We start from the raw sequence: 19892 nt of genomic DNA on the forward strand, positions 1-19892 counted from the left end.
ATGTATATTTTATTTCTAGAGTTTGGGTGCTTATCAAGATGCTCTGAAGAACAGCAACAACCCTTTGGGGCATAGCTGCTTCCACATCATGATCAAGGACAGAGAAACCACTATCAGAAGCTTTCATTTTGTTTACATCGTAACCTTAGTAGTTGGAACCTCAACCCATTTCTCTGACGAAAGTGAGTTTGCAGTAAACAAGTCAAACCAAGGCCTTACTCATGTTCCAAAAGGCCTGCCACCCAAAACCGAAGTCTTAGATATGTCTCAAAACTATGTATCTGAGCTTCACCTCTCTGACATCAGCTTTCTCTCACGGCTGAAAGTTCTGAGGCTTTCCCATAATAGACTTCAGTGCCTTGATATTAGTATTTTCAAGTTCAACCAGGATTTGGAATATTTGGATTTATCACACAATCAGTTGCAGAAGATATCCTGCCATCCTATCACCAACCTCAAGCATTTGGACCTCTCATTCAATGACTTTGATGCTCTGCCCATCTGTAAGGAATTCAGTAATTTGACTCAACTGAATTTCTTGGGATTAAGTGCTAAAAAGCTAGAACCATGGGATCTGCTACCAATTGCTCACTTGCATGTAAGTGGCATCCTCCTGGATTTGGAAGGTTATTACGTGAAAGAACATGAGACAGAAGGTCTTCAAATTCTGAATACAAAAACACTTCACTTGGTTTTTCACCCAAATAATTTCTTCTCTGTCCAAGCAAACATATCAGTTAACAGTTTGAAATGCCTACAACTGAATAATATTAAGTTGAATGATATGAACTGTCAAGTTTTTATTAAATTTTTATCACAACTAACTAGAGGTCCAAATTTACTGAATTTTACACTCAACCACGTGGAAACCACTTGGCAATGCTTGGTCAGAGTTTTTCAATTCCTTTGGCCCAGGCCTGTAGAATACCTCGATATTTACAATCTAACAATTGTTGAAAGCATTGATGAAGAAGATTTTACTTATCCTGAAACATCTTTGAAAGCATTGACAATCGAACATGTTACAAATAGAGTTTTTATTTATTCCCAGAAGGCATTATACAGAGTGTTTTCTGAGATGAACATTATGATGTTAACCATATCAGATACACACTTTATACACATGCTTTGTCCTCCAGCCACAAGCACATTTAAGGTCTTGAACTTTACCCGGAATGTTTTCACAGACAGTATTTTTCAAAAGTGCTCCACTTTGGTTAGATTGGAGACACTGATCTTACAAAAGAATGAATTAAAAGACCTTTTCAAAGTGGGTCTCATGACTAAGGATATGCTGTCTTTGGAGACACTGGATGTGAGCTGGAATTATTTGGAATATGATAGACACGACAGAAATTGCACTTGGGTTGGGAGTATAGTGGTGTTAAATTTGTCCTCAAATGTACTTACTGACTCTGTGTTCAGTTGTTTACCTTCCAGGGTCAGGGTTCTTGATCTTCACAATAACAGAATAACAAGGATCCCTGAAGATGTCACCAGTCTGGAGGCTTTGAAAGAACTCAATGTTGCTTTCAATTCCTTAACCCATCTTCCTGGATGTGGTACCTTTGGCAGCCTCTCTGTACTGATCATTGACTATAACTCAATTTCCAACCCATCTGCTCATTTCTTCCAGAGCTGCCAGAAGATTAGGTCCCTAAATGCAGGGCACAATCCATTCCAATGTACGTGTGAGCTCAGAGAATTTATCCAAAGTGTAAGCCAAGTATCGAGTGGGGTGGTCGAGGGTTGGCCTGACTCTTACCAGTGTGACTACCCAGGAAGCCACAAGGGGACCCTACTGAAGGATTTTCACGTGTCTCCATTAAGCTGCAACACAGCTCTGCTGATTGTCACCATTGGGGTCACTGGACTGGTGTCAGCTGTTATTCTGACTGTCCTCTGTATGTATCTGGATCTGCCCTGGTATCTCAGGATGGTGTGTCAGTGGACCCAGACCCGGCGCAGGGCTAGGAACATACCTTTAGACAAACTGCAAAGGACTCTCCAGTTCCATGCTTTTATTTCCTACAGCGAACATGATTCTGCCTGGGTGAAGAATGAATTACTGCCAAACCTAGAAAAGGAAGATATACGGATTTGTCTCCACGAGAGGAACTTTGTTCCTGGCAAGAGCATTGTGGAAAATATCATCAACTGCATTGAGAAGAGTTACAAGTCCATCTTTGTTTTATCTCCCAACTTTGTTCAGAGCGAGTGGTGCCACTATGAGCTCTACTTTGCCCACCACAATCTCTTTCATGAAGGATCTGACAACTTAATCCTGGTCTTGCTGGAACCCATCCCACAAAACGACATTCCTAGCAAGTACCACAAGCTGAAGTCGCTCATGACACAGCGGACTTATTTGGAATGGCCGAAGGAGAAGAGCAAACGTGGACTTTTTTGGGCTAACATTAGAGCTGCTTTTAATGTGAAATTAGTACTAAACACTGAAAACAGTGATGTGGAAATGTAAAAAAAAAAAGCCAGGAAATCCAACTTAAGAAACTCATACACATGGATTCCAACCAACATCATGGAGTTAAGTTACTGCCTAAATGGTGCCGACATTCTCTGTATGTGTTCAAGAAACATGGAGCAACAGCCGTGCTTCATTGGGCCAGGGAAGCAGGCTGGGGCTGAGGTGGTGCCCAAATTGGCCATTACAGATAGCTCAGTCTGTTCTGATTGAACCATTCTGTTTCAAATGGAAACAGTCCCGTTTGGGTTAAAGGCTCAGTCATTCAAAGACCCTTCCCCTCCTGTCCCCTTTCCCAATGGGCTCCGTGTGAGCAGGAGTTGATGGGGCTTCACGGCAGCGAGGAAAGAGCCACCCTCACAACTGAGCGCAGTGCCCCTTCGAGTGTCCTGTGCGTCCTCATCGCCTCTGGGCAAGCTTTGTCCTCCTGCTCAGCTTTAGAGCTTGGGGAAAAGTTAGACCAGGTGTGGAAAATAAAGACAGCTTTTCTTCACGTCTGAATAATCGTTAAACTTTTGACCTAGCTACACAAATGCAGTAGTTTGTGTGTATGAAAGGAAATACAGCCTTAGTCCTAGGCTGTTGAGGCCAAAGACATGGGTTTACCTGCTTGCCAAAACCCTCAGCCACCCTCCCCCTGCCAAAGAAGCAAAAAACCCCCTCAGAACCAAATTTATTTGTAACTGGTTATTGTATAGGGCATTTTGGTGCATTAGAATTTTGGAGAATGCCTCAAAGCTAACAAAAAGCACATGTTAGACAGAAATATTAGGCACAGCTAGGTTGGACTTACAGAAAAAATAGCAAAAAGAGACCAGTAACCCTCAATTCATTTTACCATTTACAGAAGGTTCAAAAGGGTGAATAGGGATTCATGAAGTAGAGGTGCTAGACCTGTGGGGAGATGACTTTGGATTTCTTCCAAAGGCAAACAAGAGGGGCTCTGAGCATAGTAGAAGCATAGTCTGGCGCCCACCCTCCACCTGAAGGCTCGCCGGGCAAACGGAATCCATAGTCCAGGGCAGGTGGGGTGAGAGCTCCTGGAGGAGCTTGACAAGTGTGTCCTAGAGTTGGTGCCGCGGTGGGCAGTGAGTGTAGAGACTGGTGAACAATGCCTTACACATATAAGTGTCTGATAAATATTGAACGAATGAACAAGTGCTTCCCACCTGGAGAATTCAGAAGGTGAAAGGTTGGCTTGGGCAGCCCCCAAGAGGCAGGATGAGGAGAGAAAGGAAAAAGCGACTGTAGTCTGCCCTCCCATTAGTCAGCATGGCAAACTTCCTGCGGGCCATGTCGACCACGGAAAGGGCAGTGGGATGGAGTTGTCATGAGGGGACCTCAGCTATCTGGACAGCCTTTTGTACAATAGAGGGACCATAGTAGTACAAGGCCATAGGGCTAGGGGGAAGAGGTGTGTGTTGGGGGAAATGGGGATGGCTGCTAGAGGTCAGCCAGAGAATGTGCCACTTACATCAAGGAACTGTTCAATATGGGATTTGCCCGAAGCTTCTGAATAACCCACAGGTGCATCCTGTGAAACAGCCAACATTTGGACCCGCCATCGTAAGAGGCAGAGGCACAGGGCCTGGCTGCCCTACCCAATAGTTATCTTCAGGGAGATATGCTCCTCCCTATCCACTGTACTCTTCTCTTGCGGTAGCCTGGGGACATCCAGAACGTGGAAAACACAGAGGAGATGGAGGAAGGGTGAAGACACTGACCACACTCCTCCCACACTTCCCAGCAAGGAAGGCCTGAGCCAGGGCCAGGCACACTTTTGAATTGGGTGCCAGTTGGGTGTGAAATTGGACTGGCTTGGACATTTTAATGCCTGAAGTACAGGGGCAATTGCTGAAATGAGACTTGTCACTAAAAGCAATGGGGTCTGCCCCAAATTCAGAAAAGATCCTGACGGAGCGAGAGTCCACAAAACCTGGTTGTAAGGCAGCAGTTAAAGAGAAAAAGGAAGCCCTTTCCTTATGGACTTATTCAACAGACCCGTTTCATAATTAATCATTGTAAGGTAATAACTCTTAATGAAATTTTATTCAAGCAGTCTTCTTCCTTGCTTGCGGGAGAGCGCTGGCCAGACCCTCTCCCAAGCAGTGAACTTTCCTCAGCCGCCAGTGGACTATTGCATAAACTAAAAAACAAAAACACTAAAAAAGGGGGAGGGAGGGGGGTTTGGATGTGGTGGGGTGGAGGGATGGGGAGAAAAGGCACACAACTGTAATTGAATAACAATAAAAATTTTTAAAAAAAACACTAAAAAAACCCCCCACCCCTAAAACAACAACAAAGTATGTCACACATTCTAAATGATCAAATATTTTATTTATTTTTCAAAACCACATAATTATTTATCAGTACCCTTTAATCTTGCAACTCAGGGATTAGTTAACAACACCCAGTGTGGCCCAGCCTCTCGGGGAGTCCTTGTGGAGATGTCCTCTGACGGACCACGCACCCAGCTGTAGGCCGTAATGCTCACTGTCTTCGTCTCCCAGGAGCGCTCTGTGGAAAGACTGCTCTACAAGCTTGCGCTGATTTCAGGAGCCTCTGTAAGTTCTCTGCAGTAAGTTAGAAGGTCTTCTTAATAACAAAAGTTCACACAGTCCCTGATGTAGCTTCATAGGATAGGTCTCCCAGTATCAATTTTAGAAGAGAACAATCAATATTTAGCAAAAGGAATACATCTTAAGTTAAGCAATACCAAGTGAAGAGCTTTAGGCCAAGGCAGATTAAAAGATTCAACAAGTTTCACCAATTGAATTTTACCGATCTTGTCAGTTTGTTTGATAAAACCAGAGGACAGGGGGTGCTAAGCACAATGACAATACTACAATATCGGCCAAGTTTTACGTAGCTGGTGTAGAATTTGTCTAGTGGAATGGGTTCCCCTTTCCTTATGGGACTCAGGATTTTCTGAGCAGCAAAACTCCTTTCTAGAAGTAATTTAGTAACTGCTGTAGCTGTAACCCTTGGGCATGGGAATGCTTCTACCCAATAAGAATGTATGTGGATCATCATTAATACATTTTTATCCTTGAGGGAGGGCAACTGCATTGAAATGCACTTTCCAAACATCAGATAGGCCTCATTCATCTTATTTCCCCCTTTTGTAAAGAGACATTCCCTTTATAATTTCCTACTAAAACATAGCAATAGCATGGAAAAGAAAAAACCTTTTGTCCTTTTAACAGTGACAGAAACTCTAATTCCAAATCTGTATCGCCATACTTTAAGTTAAATAAATCTATTCCAGTCTTAGTTTGACCATGTGTGAGGTTTCTTTTTCAAAATTCCATTTCTGTAAAACTTCTACAACATACACAAACTTTCTGCAACTTTTATAAACCGTTCGTCTTTTTTCCTATTTCCTTGTTGCATTTACTTTAGAACAAAATTACTTTCTTTTTTTTCAATAATAATACATTTCCATTCCTCATACCTTCTTTTACTAAACACACATCTTATTCTATACATGCAATAATTTCCAATCACCATAAAATCCTCATCAGGCTTTATCACAAATGTCTGGATCTTAAACTGAGGCATCTTGCGTGCCTGTGTTATAAAATGACGCGTTAAGGTCTCTGCCTTATTACCCTGGTTTCCCATGTAGTCTGCTAGCTCCGAAGCTGGGAGCAGTGGACAAACGCATTTCTTTAGTTAAACCAACATCCTTAAGGTAGTTTTTCTTTGCTAAAGGTTAATCTTAGATCATGTGCACTTTAAAAGTAATTGCATTAGTTTCTGTTATTTTTCCAACTTGTATGAGTGCTCGTTTGTTTTAAGCCAATGAACTAGGGCCCTTTTACAGTCTACATTAGAATTTACAAATCAACTTTTTTGGCAGATCCATCTAACAACACCATATCTATAACAGACATACATAGACATGCATAAACACACAGCACAATGATATAAAACCCCAAAGAAAAACTATGGATCCGAAAGCAAAGAGAATGGCCCCCAAACATCTTAAAAGGGGAAAAGTTTCCTGGGGGGAAGACTGAAAAATGGCGCCTGAGCATCAGATGGCCCATCTGCAGACAAAGATGGGAGGGGAAGAGGTAGAAGGTCGGCAGGGTGGTAGGCACGGGGGTGGGGGCTGGAAAGTGAGGGACCTCCTGGGGTTGTTTTAGTAAACCTGGTTTTCTTTTGAGTCGCAAGTGCAAAGGTAAAAGGAAAAGTTTTACAGAGGGAAACCCGTGCTGGTAAACTGGAACGAAAGGAGGATCTTTGGAAAACTTTTCCTTTTACCTTTGCACTTGTAACTTGAAAGAAAACCAGGTTTACTAAAACAACCCCAGGAGGTCCCTCACTTTCCAGCCCCCCCCACCCCGTGCCTACCACCCTGCCTACCTTCTACCTCTTCCCCTCCATTCCCTCTGTAAGGCATTTACCTAATTTAGAATTCTTTTTTTCCTAAGGGAGGTGATAGTAGCCTCTTGATGCCACTTAGGGCTCCTAAGGTACAATTACAAAAAAAAAAATCCTCCCCTGCCTTGGCCAGGTGACTCAGTTGGTTGGAGCATCACCCCATGCACCCAAAAGTTTCATGTTTGATTCCCCGGCAGGACACTCAGCTATGTGGAGGGTTTGATCCCAGGCCAGGTGCCTGCGGGAGGCAACCAGTCAGTGTTTCTCTCTCACATCAATAAATGATCAAATATTTTTAAGTGGTTTCAATATGTTCCCCCCAAAATATTGTTGACATTGAAAATACAGAATTTTGACATTTTAAACTAGAACTAAATAAAACCTACATTTTGGTCGCATATGAAAATATCCACATGCTTCAGGCATATGAAAGTTCTATCATAAGAAGTTGATTTTCTTAGATAAATATTTTCTATCTCCTCTGTTGAATTCTTCCAGATACCAACTTGAGAAGAGGGGTGCTTATTTCAAGGATATCAAGGGGTCTCACAAAACCCAGAGGCTGAGCTCCAAGAAAGTTTGGAAGCAGAGACAGTAAACTGCCCAAATGTTCTCTGTCTAGTCTTTCTACCCAGACGAATTAGCTGTGATGGGGGTAAGGATGAGGATCCAGGAATTGCCTGCCTCATGACCACTATCCAGAAGGATGGTGTATTGGCCTGTTAGGGCTGCCATAGGAAAATAGCACAGGCTGGTGACTTAAACAACAGAAATTTATTTCTCACAGTTCTGAGGCCTGGAAGTCCAAGATCCAGGTGTCAGTAGGTTTGTTTTCTGCTGAGGCCTTTCTCCTTGGCTTGTAGACGGCTGCCTTCTCATTTGTCCTCAGATGGCCTTTTCTCTGTGTGCCCACAGCTGTGTGTCTCTCTTTCTTCTTATAAGAACAACATTCATGTCGGATTAGGGCTCCACCCTTATGCCTTCATTTAACCTCACTTTAAAACCCCTACCTCCCGATATAGTCATACTCTAAATTACTGGGATTTAGGGCTTCAACATGTGAATTTTGGAGAGGACACAATTCAGTCCATAACACATGACTATGCACATAAATTGAAAAATGTTGTGACAGAGATTTTTAGTTGTCACCAATATTCATACTGTCTTTATTTAATACTAGAATGTGTGAGCTTTATTAGGGCAACTCAGCTAGAGATTACATTTCCCAGCCTCCCTTGCAGCTTGATATGGACATGTGACTAAATTCTGGGCAATAAGATGTAGCTGGAAGCTAACTGCTTGTCTGGGTCACATCTCTGAGAAAAATGGGTCATGTCTTTCCACTTGAAAAGGGGTAAGAATTGGAAGGAACCTCGTAGTCCCTGGAGATGAAAGCCTGTTGATGACATGCCCTCCTTCTGCTATTTTGTGCAGCTGAAGTCAGCCCCTCTCCAAGTCTTGGATGGCTCACCTCTTATGTGAGAGGAAAGTAAACTTCCACCTCGTTTAAGCCACTATACTTTCAGATCCCATCAATATAGCATCTCCATCTGCACGCTCATGAGTACAGACATTCACAACACACAGGCGGTGGTACAGCCTTTGACCTTTTCCTGACTACATACACGAGAAGACAGGGGTCATGTTTCACTTGGCAACCTGAAGCAGAGCATCTGCCATCCTGACGGAGCCCCCAACATCTCTCACCTGTGTGCCGATGTGACTTCCCAACCAGCCTCCTTGCTTTTACTCCTGTCTCCCATGTTCTCTCAATAGCAGTCGGAGTGATTGTTTTTAAGGTGTAAATTACAGTAAATCATTCCTCTGCTTACAACCTGTTAATGACCTCCCCTTGCAGTTAGAACAGAGGTCAAGCTCCTCATCGGGACCTGCTGCCGAGGTCTGCCCTCCTTCCCCTCTGCATCTCTTTCCTCTCTCCCCCTTGCCCACCACATTCCAGCCACAGTTGCCTTCAGGCTGTTCCCCCCACGATGTGCCACATTGATTCCCACCTCTGCCACTCCGCTCCTGGCACTTGCACTGAGATCAGTCGTTCCCGGGAGCATGCTTAGCTTGTTCTTGACTTTGGGTCTCAGCTGAAATGTCACCTCCTCCAAGAGGCCTCCCTGTGATTCCCAATCTAAAGGAGCATTCCCTACAATCTCTCTCTGCCACATTGCTCCCCTTGGCTTTCTTTACAGCAGACATCACTCCCTGAAATTATCTTGTTTACTTGTTTTCTGTTTTCCCTCCGCAAAAGTACATATGCTTTGGGAGAATAAGAGACTTCCAAACCTCGTCTGTGGCTTATCCCCAGTGCTGAGAACAGTGAGTGGCCCATTGCAGCTACTCAGTAAAAACTTGCTGGATGCATAAATAGCTCCAAGTGGCCACTCCAAATAGAGTATGAAATGTCTTTAAATTCCTCACTTTCATCTTAAAAACACATACTAATAGAGCATCCCTTCCGTTCATGTTTGTGCAGGACCTTCACATGCCCCCGATCTACTGCCACAATTCAAAAGGTTTGCCTTAATATGTTTTCAGTTGTTAACACCTTGATGAGAAGAAAAATTAGATTCCTTAATAAGGTGACAGGTTAGAAGAAATGGGATGTGGCAAAGATGATTAGGGAGGGCTGGTAGGGTGGGCCCTGTTGAAAGGCTTTTGGGTAACCCCGGGGCAGCGTGAGGGTCCTGGGCCTGTGGCTGGGAAGGCCCTCCAACGGCCGGGGCACAGTGGGTGCTGAGTCGGAAGTAAAAGCATACCATGAGCAAATTGGCAGCTTTGCTGGGTGTGTTTGTTTTTATGGCTTCCGTAACAAATTACCACACACTGGATGGCTTAAAACACCAGGAGTTGATTCTCTCTCAGTTCAAGAGGCCAGAAGCCCAAAATCAAGGTGCCCACGGGATTGGTTCCTTCTGGAGGCTCTGAGGGAGGAACGTCCAGTGCCTTTCCCCCACCTTCCGGTGGTTGCCCGCAGTCCTTGGCATTGCTTGGCTTGAAGCTGCAGCAGTCCAATCTCTGCCCATGTCTTCATGTGGCGTTTTCCTCTGATTCTCTGTGTCGTCTTGTTTTCTGTCTCTTATAGGGACTCTCATTGGATTTAGGGCTCTCTTTAATTCAGTATGAACTTGTCTTGATCCTTCCCGTCATTATATTTGCAAAGACCCTATTTTCAAATAAAGTTACATTTTGTGGTTTAAGTGCATATGAACTTTTTAGATGGGTGGGGTGTTATTTAACCCTGGGGTTGGCATGGCTGTCTCTGATGACTTGGAGACTCAGCTGGAGATGGCAACACCCACATATACACAAATGCTAACATGGGGAGCAAGAATGTGAAAGAAGCCTCTTGGGAAGTCAGGAGTGCAGAGATGGGAACCATGGGCAAGGAGAACAGAATGCATGGGTGAGAGAGAATGGGAGGCAGTGACTAGAGGCCTGGGTTGTGAAGGGGAGAGAGTATGAGTTTAAATGAGAAGGCGAACACAAAGAAGCAATATGGGGAAAGGAGGAAGTCAGTTTTTGTTTAGTTTTCTGGAAACTGATTTGATTAGAAAGGAATCAGGATAAATTACAAGCAGTAAAAAAGACTTGAAAGGATTTCTGAAGTCACAAGGCTTTCAGGGGGGGGGTTTAATTATAGTTAGCTTATGAGGCATCTCAACAGTGTCAAGTCTAAATATGACTTTGTTTTTATCTTCCTCCAGCCATTCCATCAACTGGAATCTGAAATTCTCCCCTTCTAATCCCTGAATGATATCTGGAGCAGATTTTACACCTCTCCAGGTTTTTTCTTTGAGGTATTAATAGTGCAATCTAGTTTAATATGTTTCATCTCCAACTCCACCTAAACTCCTTGCCTTTCTCCATATCAGAGGTTTATAGGCTTACAGCTCCGTGTTGATGTGCACACGCGCGGGGGTGAGTGTCGTCAATCTGTGATGCACACCCCCTGCTCCTCCCTCTCCCAGATCTAGCTTTCTGACGTGGAGACCAGGAATGGGAGGTAGGAAGGCCAATGTTCTTTTCAGTGATTGTGTTGGTTAAAGTACAGGCGAAGCTGTTGAACAAGGAAGCAGGGACTTCGATTAAATAGAAATTTCTTTCTTTCTTAAATAACAGTTGGGAGGTCTCTAATAGGTAGCTGTCTGTGCTCTACAAAGTTATTCATGGGTTCAGGTTGGCGAGCTGACTGTTTCTCATAGCTTGTCTTCTCTTCTGGTCTCTGTTCTACTTTACACGGACTGGCAGGGATGAATGAAGTCCTCCTGTGTTTCCTCTGAGTATACAGACCAAGGAAAGCTGAGGTGCAGCTATAGCACCTTTTCCAGGTGCCTGACACCACAGTCTCTAGTTGTGTATGAGCAAGCGTTACTCCAACAGAAATCTCCGGGAGGGTAGATATCAGTCCCTCTGTTCACCGACAGTGCTGAACTTTCAGGGGCTCATGTGATGTTCTCTATGACTGCTCAGACAGGGGCCACTTTTTGCAGGAGTCGGAAGTCCACATTTCTGCATCAGCGCAAGTATCCATTTGGGGACAGAGGTGTCTCGTCCCCTTGTCCAGTGCCCATGAGTGATTCTGTTGGCATTCTCTCTTCACTTGTCTTGGGAAGGAGGGGATGCGCCCTCTCCCATGGGGAGAAGAGGGCACAGCCTTACATCACAAGCACTGGTATCCCAGTGCTGCTGACACTCCCGCTGCCCTCCCTGGTGTTCTCAGGTGGCTGGGAAGTGTGAGGGCGAGGTGTTGGTGGAGTGGCACTGTCTGGTTTGGCTGCTTTTTAGAATGCCCTGAGGGAGGTGTTTGGCCCTAGTTGCTGGCAGCTGTCTTAGAAAATGGGCTATGCATTTCCTGATTCTCAGTTTTGAACCCAAAACATAGGAAAAGTTCTAGTCAATACCATATTACGTAATCAGAGCCAACAGTTGGAAAGGGGAACTGAAATTGTTGGTAAACTATTGGGTTACATGACCGATGAGAAACTTAAAAATCCTAAATGCTCAATTTGAATTAAATAATCAAAAATATATGAAATAAAATAACAGAAGAAAAGGCAGAGAATAAATCAATCGTATGGATGTATGTCCATTGTGTCACAAAATCTGCTTCATGAAAATATCCTGAGGAAGTGACTGTTCACGCACACCCCAAGGAGCTGCCTGCACAAGCCACCTTCTGCACTGTTTGTAGTAGCAAAAACTGAAAACAACTTCAATACCCAGTAAGAGAAGGCCGGTTAAATACATTCTTACTAAAATGCTTTAAAAATACGTTATAAAGAAAATGGAATGTTATTCAGCCAGTAATGAAAGTTGTAGATGGACACTTACTGGCATGAAAAGGTGTTTATGGTGTGTTATGGAATAAGAGACGCGGGTTACAGAACAGTACACGTGGTTTAATGCTGTGTGTTGGGGAGGAGTGCACACTGGTGCAAAGTCTCTGAACAGCAGTGTGACCGGAGGCATCAGGAGCCCAGCCTGCCCGGGAAAGTCTGCATCGTTGCCACAAACACGATTTTACATTGTCTCTATATGGTGAGGTTATCATTGATTTGACATTTGTCTTTTTATTTATTTATTTTCTGATTTTTCCTTAGTAAATACTTATTACTTAGATAATTAAAAATTAAAATAACGAAACAAAATTGTGTTTGGGAAGAACACAGGCACATTTATTTACTTGACCTTGTTATGGAGAAGAACTTTGTAAACCTAAAAGCAATGTAACAGTGGTCTGCTGGAGCGGGTTGGCACAAATCTGTGAGAGCCCGTTGTTAAACACAGGGTCCAGCACAAATAACAGCCCTTTTTTTTTATTACAAAATCTTTTATTATGAAATCATAAGCATGTAATTCTGTAACATAACACCGTCACACTGTAGCACACCAGATGACATATTAGGTGAAATGTTCAAATTAAAAGTATAAATTATTACACCCATATTATTGCCCTACCCACCACACTCACAGAGGCTTTACTTCTGCCAGATTTTTGCAAGCAGGTCAGTTGGTAGCTGGAAATCAGCTGCAGTGGAAATAGATACACTACCCATACCAACTAGTGCTACAAATCAGGCTTTCTTTTTGGTAACCTGGTTCACCAGCACCAAATGAAATGGCAGTGATAGCAAAGACAAAGTCAACCAACTTGTTGGTATCAAAATGTATGCATTTATTGGTTCAAAAGGTCATGAAATATAAAGTAAATGATGGGGAAGAGCCTTGGCAAAAAGTTTGACAGAGGGTCAATTTCAGTAACATAAAAAAGAATGTGAAATTAACTAGTAAAAACATAACCCTGGAAGAGAAATAGGAAAATTTTGTGAGCAGTTAATTCATTAAAGGATACAAATTGCCAAAAAGATGAAAAACCATCCTAGACATTTATAATAAAAAAAATTAAAATGAAACTATACATCACCAGCTATAAAACTGACAAACCTGTAAAATGTTACTTTTGAGGAGAATATATAAAATGTTTACTCTGACACACCCTTGCGGGCAGCTCGATGGGGACAAACAGCACAGACAGCATGTTCTTCGTTCTTCGGCTGTGCGCTTCCAGGGCACGCTCTAGAGGGCGTCTGGGGCGGGGCTTGTGGGAGGGCACAGCGCAAGGGTGGGGTGTTTCTTTGTGGGCTGATGAAATGTTTCTAAATGGACCGTGGTGGTGGTTGCACAACTCGGTGAAAATACCTAAAGCCATGGAATTGTACACTTCATTTTTATTTGTTTTTTCAATCTCAGGACTTTTTAAAATATAGATTCTATTGAATTCTGAATGGAAGCACAAATTCAGGAATAAAGTATATATTGTATTAATATTCAAATGTAAAAAGATTTAACAGTTATATTATAATATGAATATGCTGTGAAAGAAGCAAAAATTGCAGAACAGGTGCCCAATCCCAGTTATGTCCCTTTGCTAATATTACTGGTCACACAGAGTTAGCACAGACAATGTCATCCAACTTGTATACAGAAAGGTCACCCTTCTCAGAAACAGGAAACAGAAATCTCTTTTTGTAAGTTCCTCTGCCTGCGTAATGTTCTAGAAGGAAGCATGTTGTCCGAGGTCAACAAACCCAAAGTCAGCAGAGAGGGTCTCTCAAGAAACTCATCAGCATCTGTGATGTATGCTTCCACAGGTATTTCTTTCAAATTAGTTTTGCCATGTATAGTGTTGCCCTAGAGTCCCAAGTACAAATTAGTTCCCTTGTGTTGTAGACACTACACAGACATTCTGCTATGCTACATGTGTGTGCTGGGACGAAGGATGTTTATGGTGTTTTATAATTTCCAGTATTGCAGCCTGCTTTCTGTGGTTTGAATTGGTGTCAGACCTACTAGTAACAGATTGGAGAAGAAGCTTTGATACACTTGATATCTATTTATACACAGTGTGATAGGATCTGCTGGTGATTTTCTATTGATTCTGTAAGGATTCAAAGTGCTTCTTTTTTGCTAATTTTTACAACAGGTTGCTGCTGTTTCTATAACCTAAACTGGTGCTCTCTGTCTCAGGTTTGGGAAGAGGTCGATGCTAGGATTGTGTCTTCTCCGATTGCCGTTGCTGATACCTTTGCAGGCATTGCTCCCAGCTTCTCCATTTGTTGCATGTCACGCTTCTTGGCTGGGGTTTCTACTGTGAGTATCCTGACAAATTGTTCTATGCTCAGTAAGTCAGCACCTGTACCTTTGTCATTTTCACACTTCAAATGAGTGAAAAATGTTAATGGTATGTGAATTATGTCTCCATAAAGCTTTTGTTTAAAACAAAACAACTATAGGCCACATTTAATTGCAGGATATTTACACTGCCCCAGATCCAAAATCTTGGGGATGAATTGGGGGTGGACAGAAACTGCTGCTTAGAGAAATAGAGGGGTGCCTGGAGTCTAACATGTGGGTAGACTTCTGTTTTGAGTTCGCTCTTTTGGCAGCTATTAACTGAACTTGGGCTGGTGCTGATTTGCATGGCTGTGGTAGTGCCAGCAAGGCCCGAGCTGTCCAATACGGTAGCCACTGCCATGTGAGCACTGAGCGCATGAGGTATGAGTAGCCCAACTGAGATCTGCTTGCTTGGGTTCAAATGACCCTTATTTTATTTAATAATGGTCCTAAAGAACAAAAGTAGTGATGCTGATGATTCAAACATGCCAAAAAAAAAAGCCATAAAGTGCTTCCTTTAAGTGACAAATATGTCTATATAGGGAAAACATAGTATATATACTATCCATTGGGAATCTTGGAATGTATATTCTGTGGATGAGGGTGGGGGCGGGTATGTCTGCACTCTCTAGATCTGGTTTATAAGGTCGCATGCCTTTGGAAGCCAGGAACTGAATTCTTAGTCAAAAGCCACACTCATCTCCAGGTTTGGGTTTGAGGGAAGAGATGGTGGGAGTGGAGGGGGGAGAAGGTTCATTCGTTCAGTTTCAGAAATATATTTATAGACACATTTCCCCTCTTAAAGAAAATGTGAGGGGGCTGGGGGAAATATATCTCTCTCTTTCTCTCTCTAGATATCTAGAGAGAACTTTTTAAAATATAGATTCTATTGAATTCTGAATGGAAGCACAAATTCAGGAATAAAGTATATATTGTATTAATATTCAAATTTAGATATCGAGAGAGAGAGAGAGAGAGAGAGAACATTACACGTCACAAAGAATCCCAAAATCTCAAGTTTGGGTGATGTGTCTAGAAATAAATACCCCAAGCTTTAGGAAAGCTGGCCTTGCTCACGGGGGTAGGAAAGCAGACCCTAGCAAAGCATCGTGTGCAGTTTGTCACTGGACATCATGCGACACTAGGACGAGGGCAAGTCCAGGGGAATTCAGCTAGCATTTCTTAGCTTTATTTGCCCATTTTTTGTTTTGCTATTTTGCTGTTATTTTAAAAGACAAGAGTGGATTCCTTGGGTGTGCTGGCAACAACCCAGAGCAAGTGTTTCAGACTTTACCTGAGAATAGAGATTGTCAGATAGCATGTTCTTCACAGGAACATTTTAAAAAATCACTCTTTGAAGAACGTTTGAACATATCGATGGAAAACAATGTGAGCACCAGATTTACTATGACAACCAATTTGTTTTAAAAAAGACATGACTAGTACACATTTTATATTAGCACATGACAGGTCTTTCTTCTTTATGAATGAGTTTAAGCAAAACTTTGACCTCAACCCCTCCCTCTTTCTGCTCGGTCACTGACTAGTGGTCTGATCAAAAGGCAAGAGGAAAGCAGAACACCCAAAACACACTCAGACTGGCACTCCCGCCCCCACCAGCATGGCTACACCCACAAGCATTTTGGATTCGACCAACAATGATCTGTGGACTAGTAATACCACCTCTTTCAGTTCAATAGTGAGTTGACTGTAGTGAAATACAGAGCCCCAAAGATGTAATTCTACTTCAATACTGGCCTATCGAATTAACCCTCAGTCCATATTCCACATACGAATAGGAGAAAGTAGTAAGGTTTACCCTCACTACGCAATGTAATTTCAGCGGGCTTCACTAGATGGCACAGAAGAGCTCCGCTCCCAGCGTTAAATCTGGTCACCAGTGAGTAGATATTTGAGGAAGTGCTTCACTTTTCCACAGACCGCCAGTGACACGGAAGAGCAGACTGTCTTGGTAAGTGCTATCTTTTTGAAATTATTATTCTATAAGAGAAAATAATGGTATAACCAGTATTTTGACACAGAAATCTCAGTCGCTATGATCAATTCTGGGTGTTTTTCTAAGTGGGTTATTTCTGATATACTTACTGCAGTTTGAACTAGCATTTGTTTGTTACTTCCTTGTCCTAAGTCAGAGAAAGGGTGTGTGTGTGTGTGTGTGTGTGTGTGTGTGTTTTCTTGAATGACACCTCATGTCAAGCAGGATTTGCTTGCAAGAGATATATTTGAGTTGGGAGATGAGTATTTGGGTCACACACATTTTCTCATTATTTTCTCATGCAGCTGCTAGCTGTTGACTTCAGGTTGTATTGCTCTTCATATGGCCCCTTGTCCATCTCTTTGCAATGAGAATTCTGAGAAGAATGGGACGGGCGGATTACTCCTGCAGGCAGTGCTGCCTTACGGCTCCTCTGCTTTCGTGGGCAGGTTTATTTCAGTTTTCTTCTCTGAGCTGTTCCCACAAGCTATTCTTTTGTTTTCTCAGACCACTGAAACTAGTCTGCGGTGCTCCTGGGCAGGTAGAGCTGTAGGTTTTGAAAATGTTTCCCAGGTTTCACCTGATTTGATCAAAAGAATTGAAAGTAAGTGCGTCTTTACAAAAAAAAGAGTCACAAAACCACATAGGTAACAAAGCAGAAAAGCTCTTGAACTTGTTCTGATCTGTTCAGCCTGTGGTTAATAAATAGCTGGTTGGCCTGGTGCAGAGAAGACTCACTTAGTATTTGCGGACTGAAGTCGGTGGGCTGGATAGACTGTGGGATCATCTGTTAAGCCAAGTCAGAGTCCTGATTTGATGCTCCCAGTGTCTCCAAACGAAGGTAATTCAAATGAATTGATGCATCATATCATATACTGGGAGGCTAAACTTACTATCTCTCAGAAATTGGCATAGATACATCCAGACATACTTTCAAATTAAAGCATCCTTTTACTAATCAACTTAGCAAATAATCATTCTATTGGGTAGTAAAACAGTTTTCAGATTCTAATATACATGAGATTCAGTGCTGGTTATTAGGACTTTAATTTTAAAATAGTGATTTTCACTGATTTAACAAGTTTGGTATATATATAAAAGTTAAAGATCTTACAAGTCTCTAAAACTCAGTTTCTAGTATGTACAAATACTTTGACTCATTGATTACAGAAATAGGGATGGTACTTCTGAGTACTTCGAATTAATTACTATAAATGAAAGGGTAAAATGGAAGTTGGGCAAATAGAAGATAGCTGAATCAATTAATTTTGCTAAATATAAAGCCGATGCCACGTTTTCATCAAATGCTTGGGGACGGACAGTTTTAAAAGTTTAAATCTTTGTGGTGTTTACCGTTGTTGAGGAAGTGAAGACAACTTTGGTCTTGCTTGCAGTGGGGTCACTGTGCACTAGGTGCTACGGTCCATGGCCCAGGCACAGGGTCTTCTCTCCGACCCTTGTCTTTCTGGTTGCTGTCTGTACTCCAGGCCTGACTCTACCAATTGCTGCTTTCTTGAACTCGAGTTGGACAGAAGGCAGAAAGGTCCCCAGTTTTGAATTGAGGCTTTGAATAAGTAAGGAACCTCATTTGAACGTTAAGCCCAAGCCACTTTACTTCAATCTGCTTTTACCAGATAGTTCTGTTTGGAGATAGTAAGCACTGGCCCAGGCAATAATTGAATATTATTTTGATTCTCACTTAAGTACTTCTCTTTGTGTGAGTAGCTCTTTCAGGAAGTCTGGGAGGAAGAATCGGGAAATATCTGGGACTTTCAGTCAAATACAATCAATGCCATAAAAATGCCATGTTGACTTTGAACATGCATTTTAATATATGTGTTCTCTTTCTTGCAGAGTCTCCATGAGTGGTGATGGAGGGGTGCTACTGGGCCCTCTCCTATATTAAGAGAAAGCAGGGTAACAAGGGATCATTGGGCACCTCTACAAAAGGGTGAGTCCAAGCAATGTTTCAAAAACCAGATACCTTTGCACATCTAACTTAGAGAACTTTTGCAACACAGGGTTGTTTCGGGGGCTTGAATTAGAGTCAGCCTTTGGTATCCGTAGGAGATGGTTCCGGGACTCCCTTCATATACCAAAACCCTCATGCTCAAGTCTCTTATATATTGTAAAATGACATAGTATTTGCATGTAACCTAAGCACATCCTCCCATAGACTTTAAATCATTTCTAGGTTACTTTTAAACCTAATACAATGGAAATGCTATGTAAATAGTCACATTGTTGAGGGAGAAATAACAAGGGGGAAAAAGCCTGTACATGTTCAGCAGAGATACAACCATCTTAGGCTTAGCAACATAGTACAAACCAGAAATAATATAACATGTTTTAAAGGATATTTTTGATCTGAGGTTAGTTGAATCCATGGACACAGAATTCGGGACTTAGAGGGCTGACTGTATTTAGGTCTTTCTGTGCTCACTGATAGAGGTGAGGGGATATGTGAAGAGGAATTTGACTTTGCTGATACAGTTGGCTTGCTCGTCCAATGCAGTCTAAGGGATTTGGAATAAGATCCTTGCAAGATCTGTGTAGCCACATAGCACCAGCTCTAAGTGTCGCTGGGCAGGGAGGGATGTATCGCTCTCTATGGTTCACCCCAACACAACTCCCTCTGGTCTCATGTGACATTGAAATGGTGGTACCAAAATAGTATCTGAGATATACCCATACTTTTGCTGTGTATAATGTGCACTTCTTTTGGCTCAAATTTTTGAGGGAAACATAAGGATGTGCTTTATATGTGGGTAGTAATAGTTCGGTATCTACATAAATGTTTTTAATTCTTTTATTTATGCATGTGTGTTAAAAGTGTAACTCTAGAAAGCAATAATGATATCTGTATACAAAATAATACCCTGGAATATGGTAATCAATTTTATATATAAATTAAAAATTGAATTAAAAAATTAAAATGAAAGATTTTTTTCCTACAAGTTTGGGCCAAAAATGTGGGTGTGCATTATACACAGCAAAATACGGTAGTGGGTTGGTAACTAGAACAATGAGCATGACCTAGAACAAAACACTTCATAGAGAATAAATGCATATTGGATAAATGAGTTTAACAAGTTCTCTGAATAAGACAGGGGAGGGAATTTCTCCCATCCTCAAAACCTCTCACAGTTCACTGTCCCCACATCACTCTCAGAATAGAACCCCAGCTCCTGGCAATGACCTGCACCCTGTACAGCTTTGGCCCTGACCCCTGTCATCCTGGCTCACTCCATGCCCTGAGCTCCTCACCATGCCTCAGAAAAGTCAGCCTCGCTTCCACCTCAAGACCTTTCCCCTTGCCTTTCCCTTCACCAGAAATGC

The 19892-nt window shown here is 42.4% G+C and overlaps 1 protein-coding gene across 6 annotated transcripts in view; it reads left to right on the forward strand.

Moving 5' to 3' along the window:
* The window catches only part of TLR6 (toll like receptor 6), a 36598-nt gene extending 18129 nt beyond the window's left edge, over positions 1-18469 (forward strand). For 4 of the 6 annotated variants that reach the window (XR_008426614.2, XR_008426612.1, XR_008426616.1 and 1 more), the window contains 2 exons: positions 20-4508; positions 4876-4960. Coding sequence is in view for 1 of the 6 variants with exons in the window: in XM_045182666.2 (XP_045038601.2) it covers positions 20-2479 (2460 nt within the window). In the remaining 5 variants the exon portion in view is untranslated. Of the gene's footprint in view, positions 1-19; positions 4639-4875; positions 4961-18407 lie in introns of those variants that run through there. The other 2 variants (XR_008426613.1, XM_045182666.2) reach the window with 2 other exon arrangements.
* Positions 18470-19892: the final 1423 nt, after the last annotated feature.

The sequence above is a fragment of the Desmodus rotundus genome, chromosome 4, assembly GCF_022682495.2.
Source record: "Desmodus rotundus isolate HL8 chromosome 4, HLdesRot8A.1, whole genome shotgun sequence".
NCBI lineage: Eukaryota > Metazoa > Chordata > Mammalia > Chiroptera > Phyllostomidae > Desmodus > Desmodus rotundus.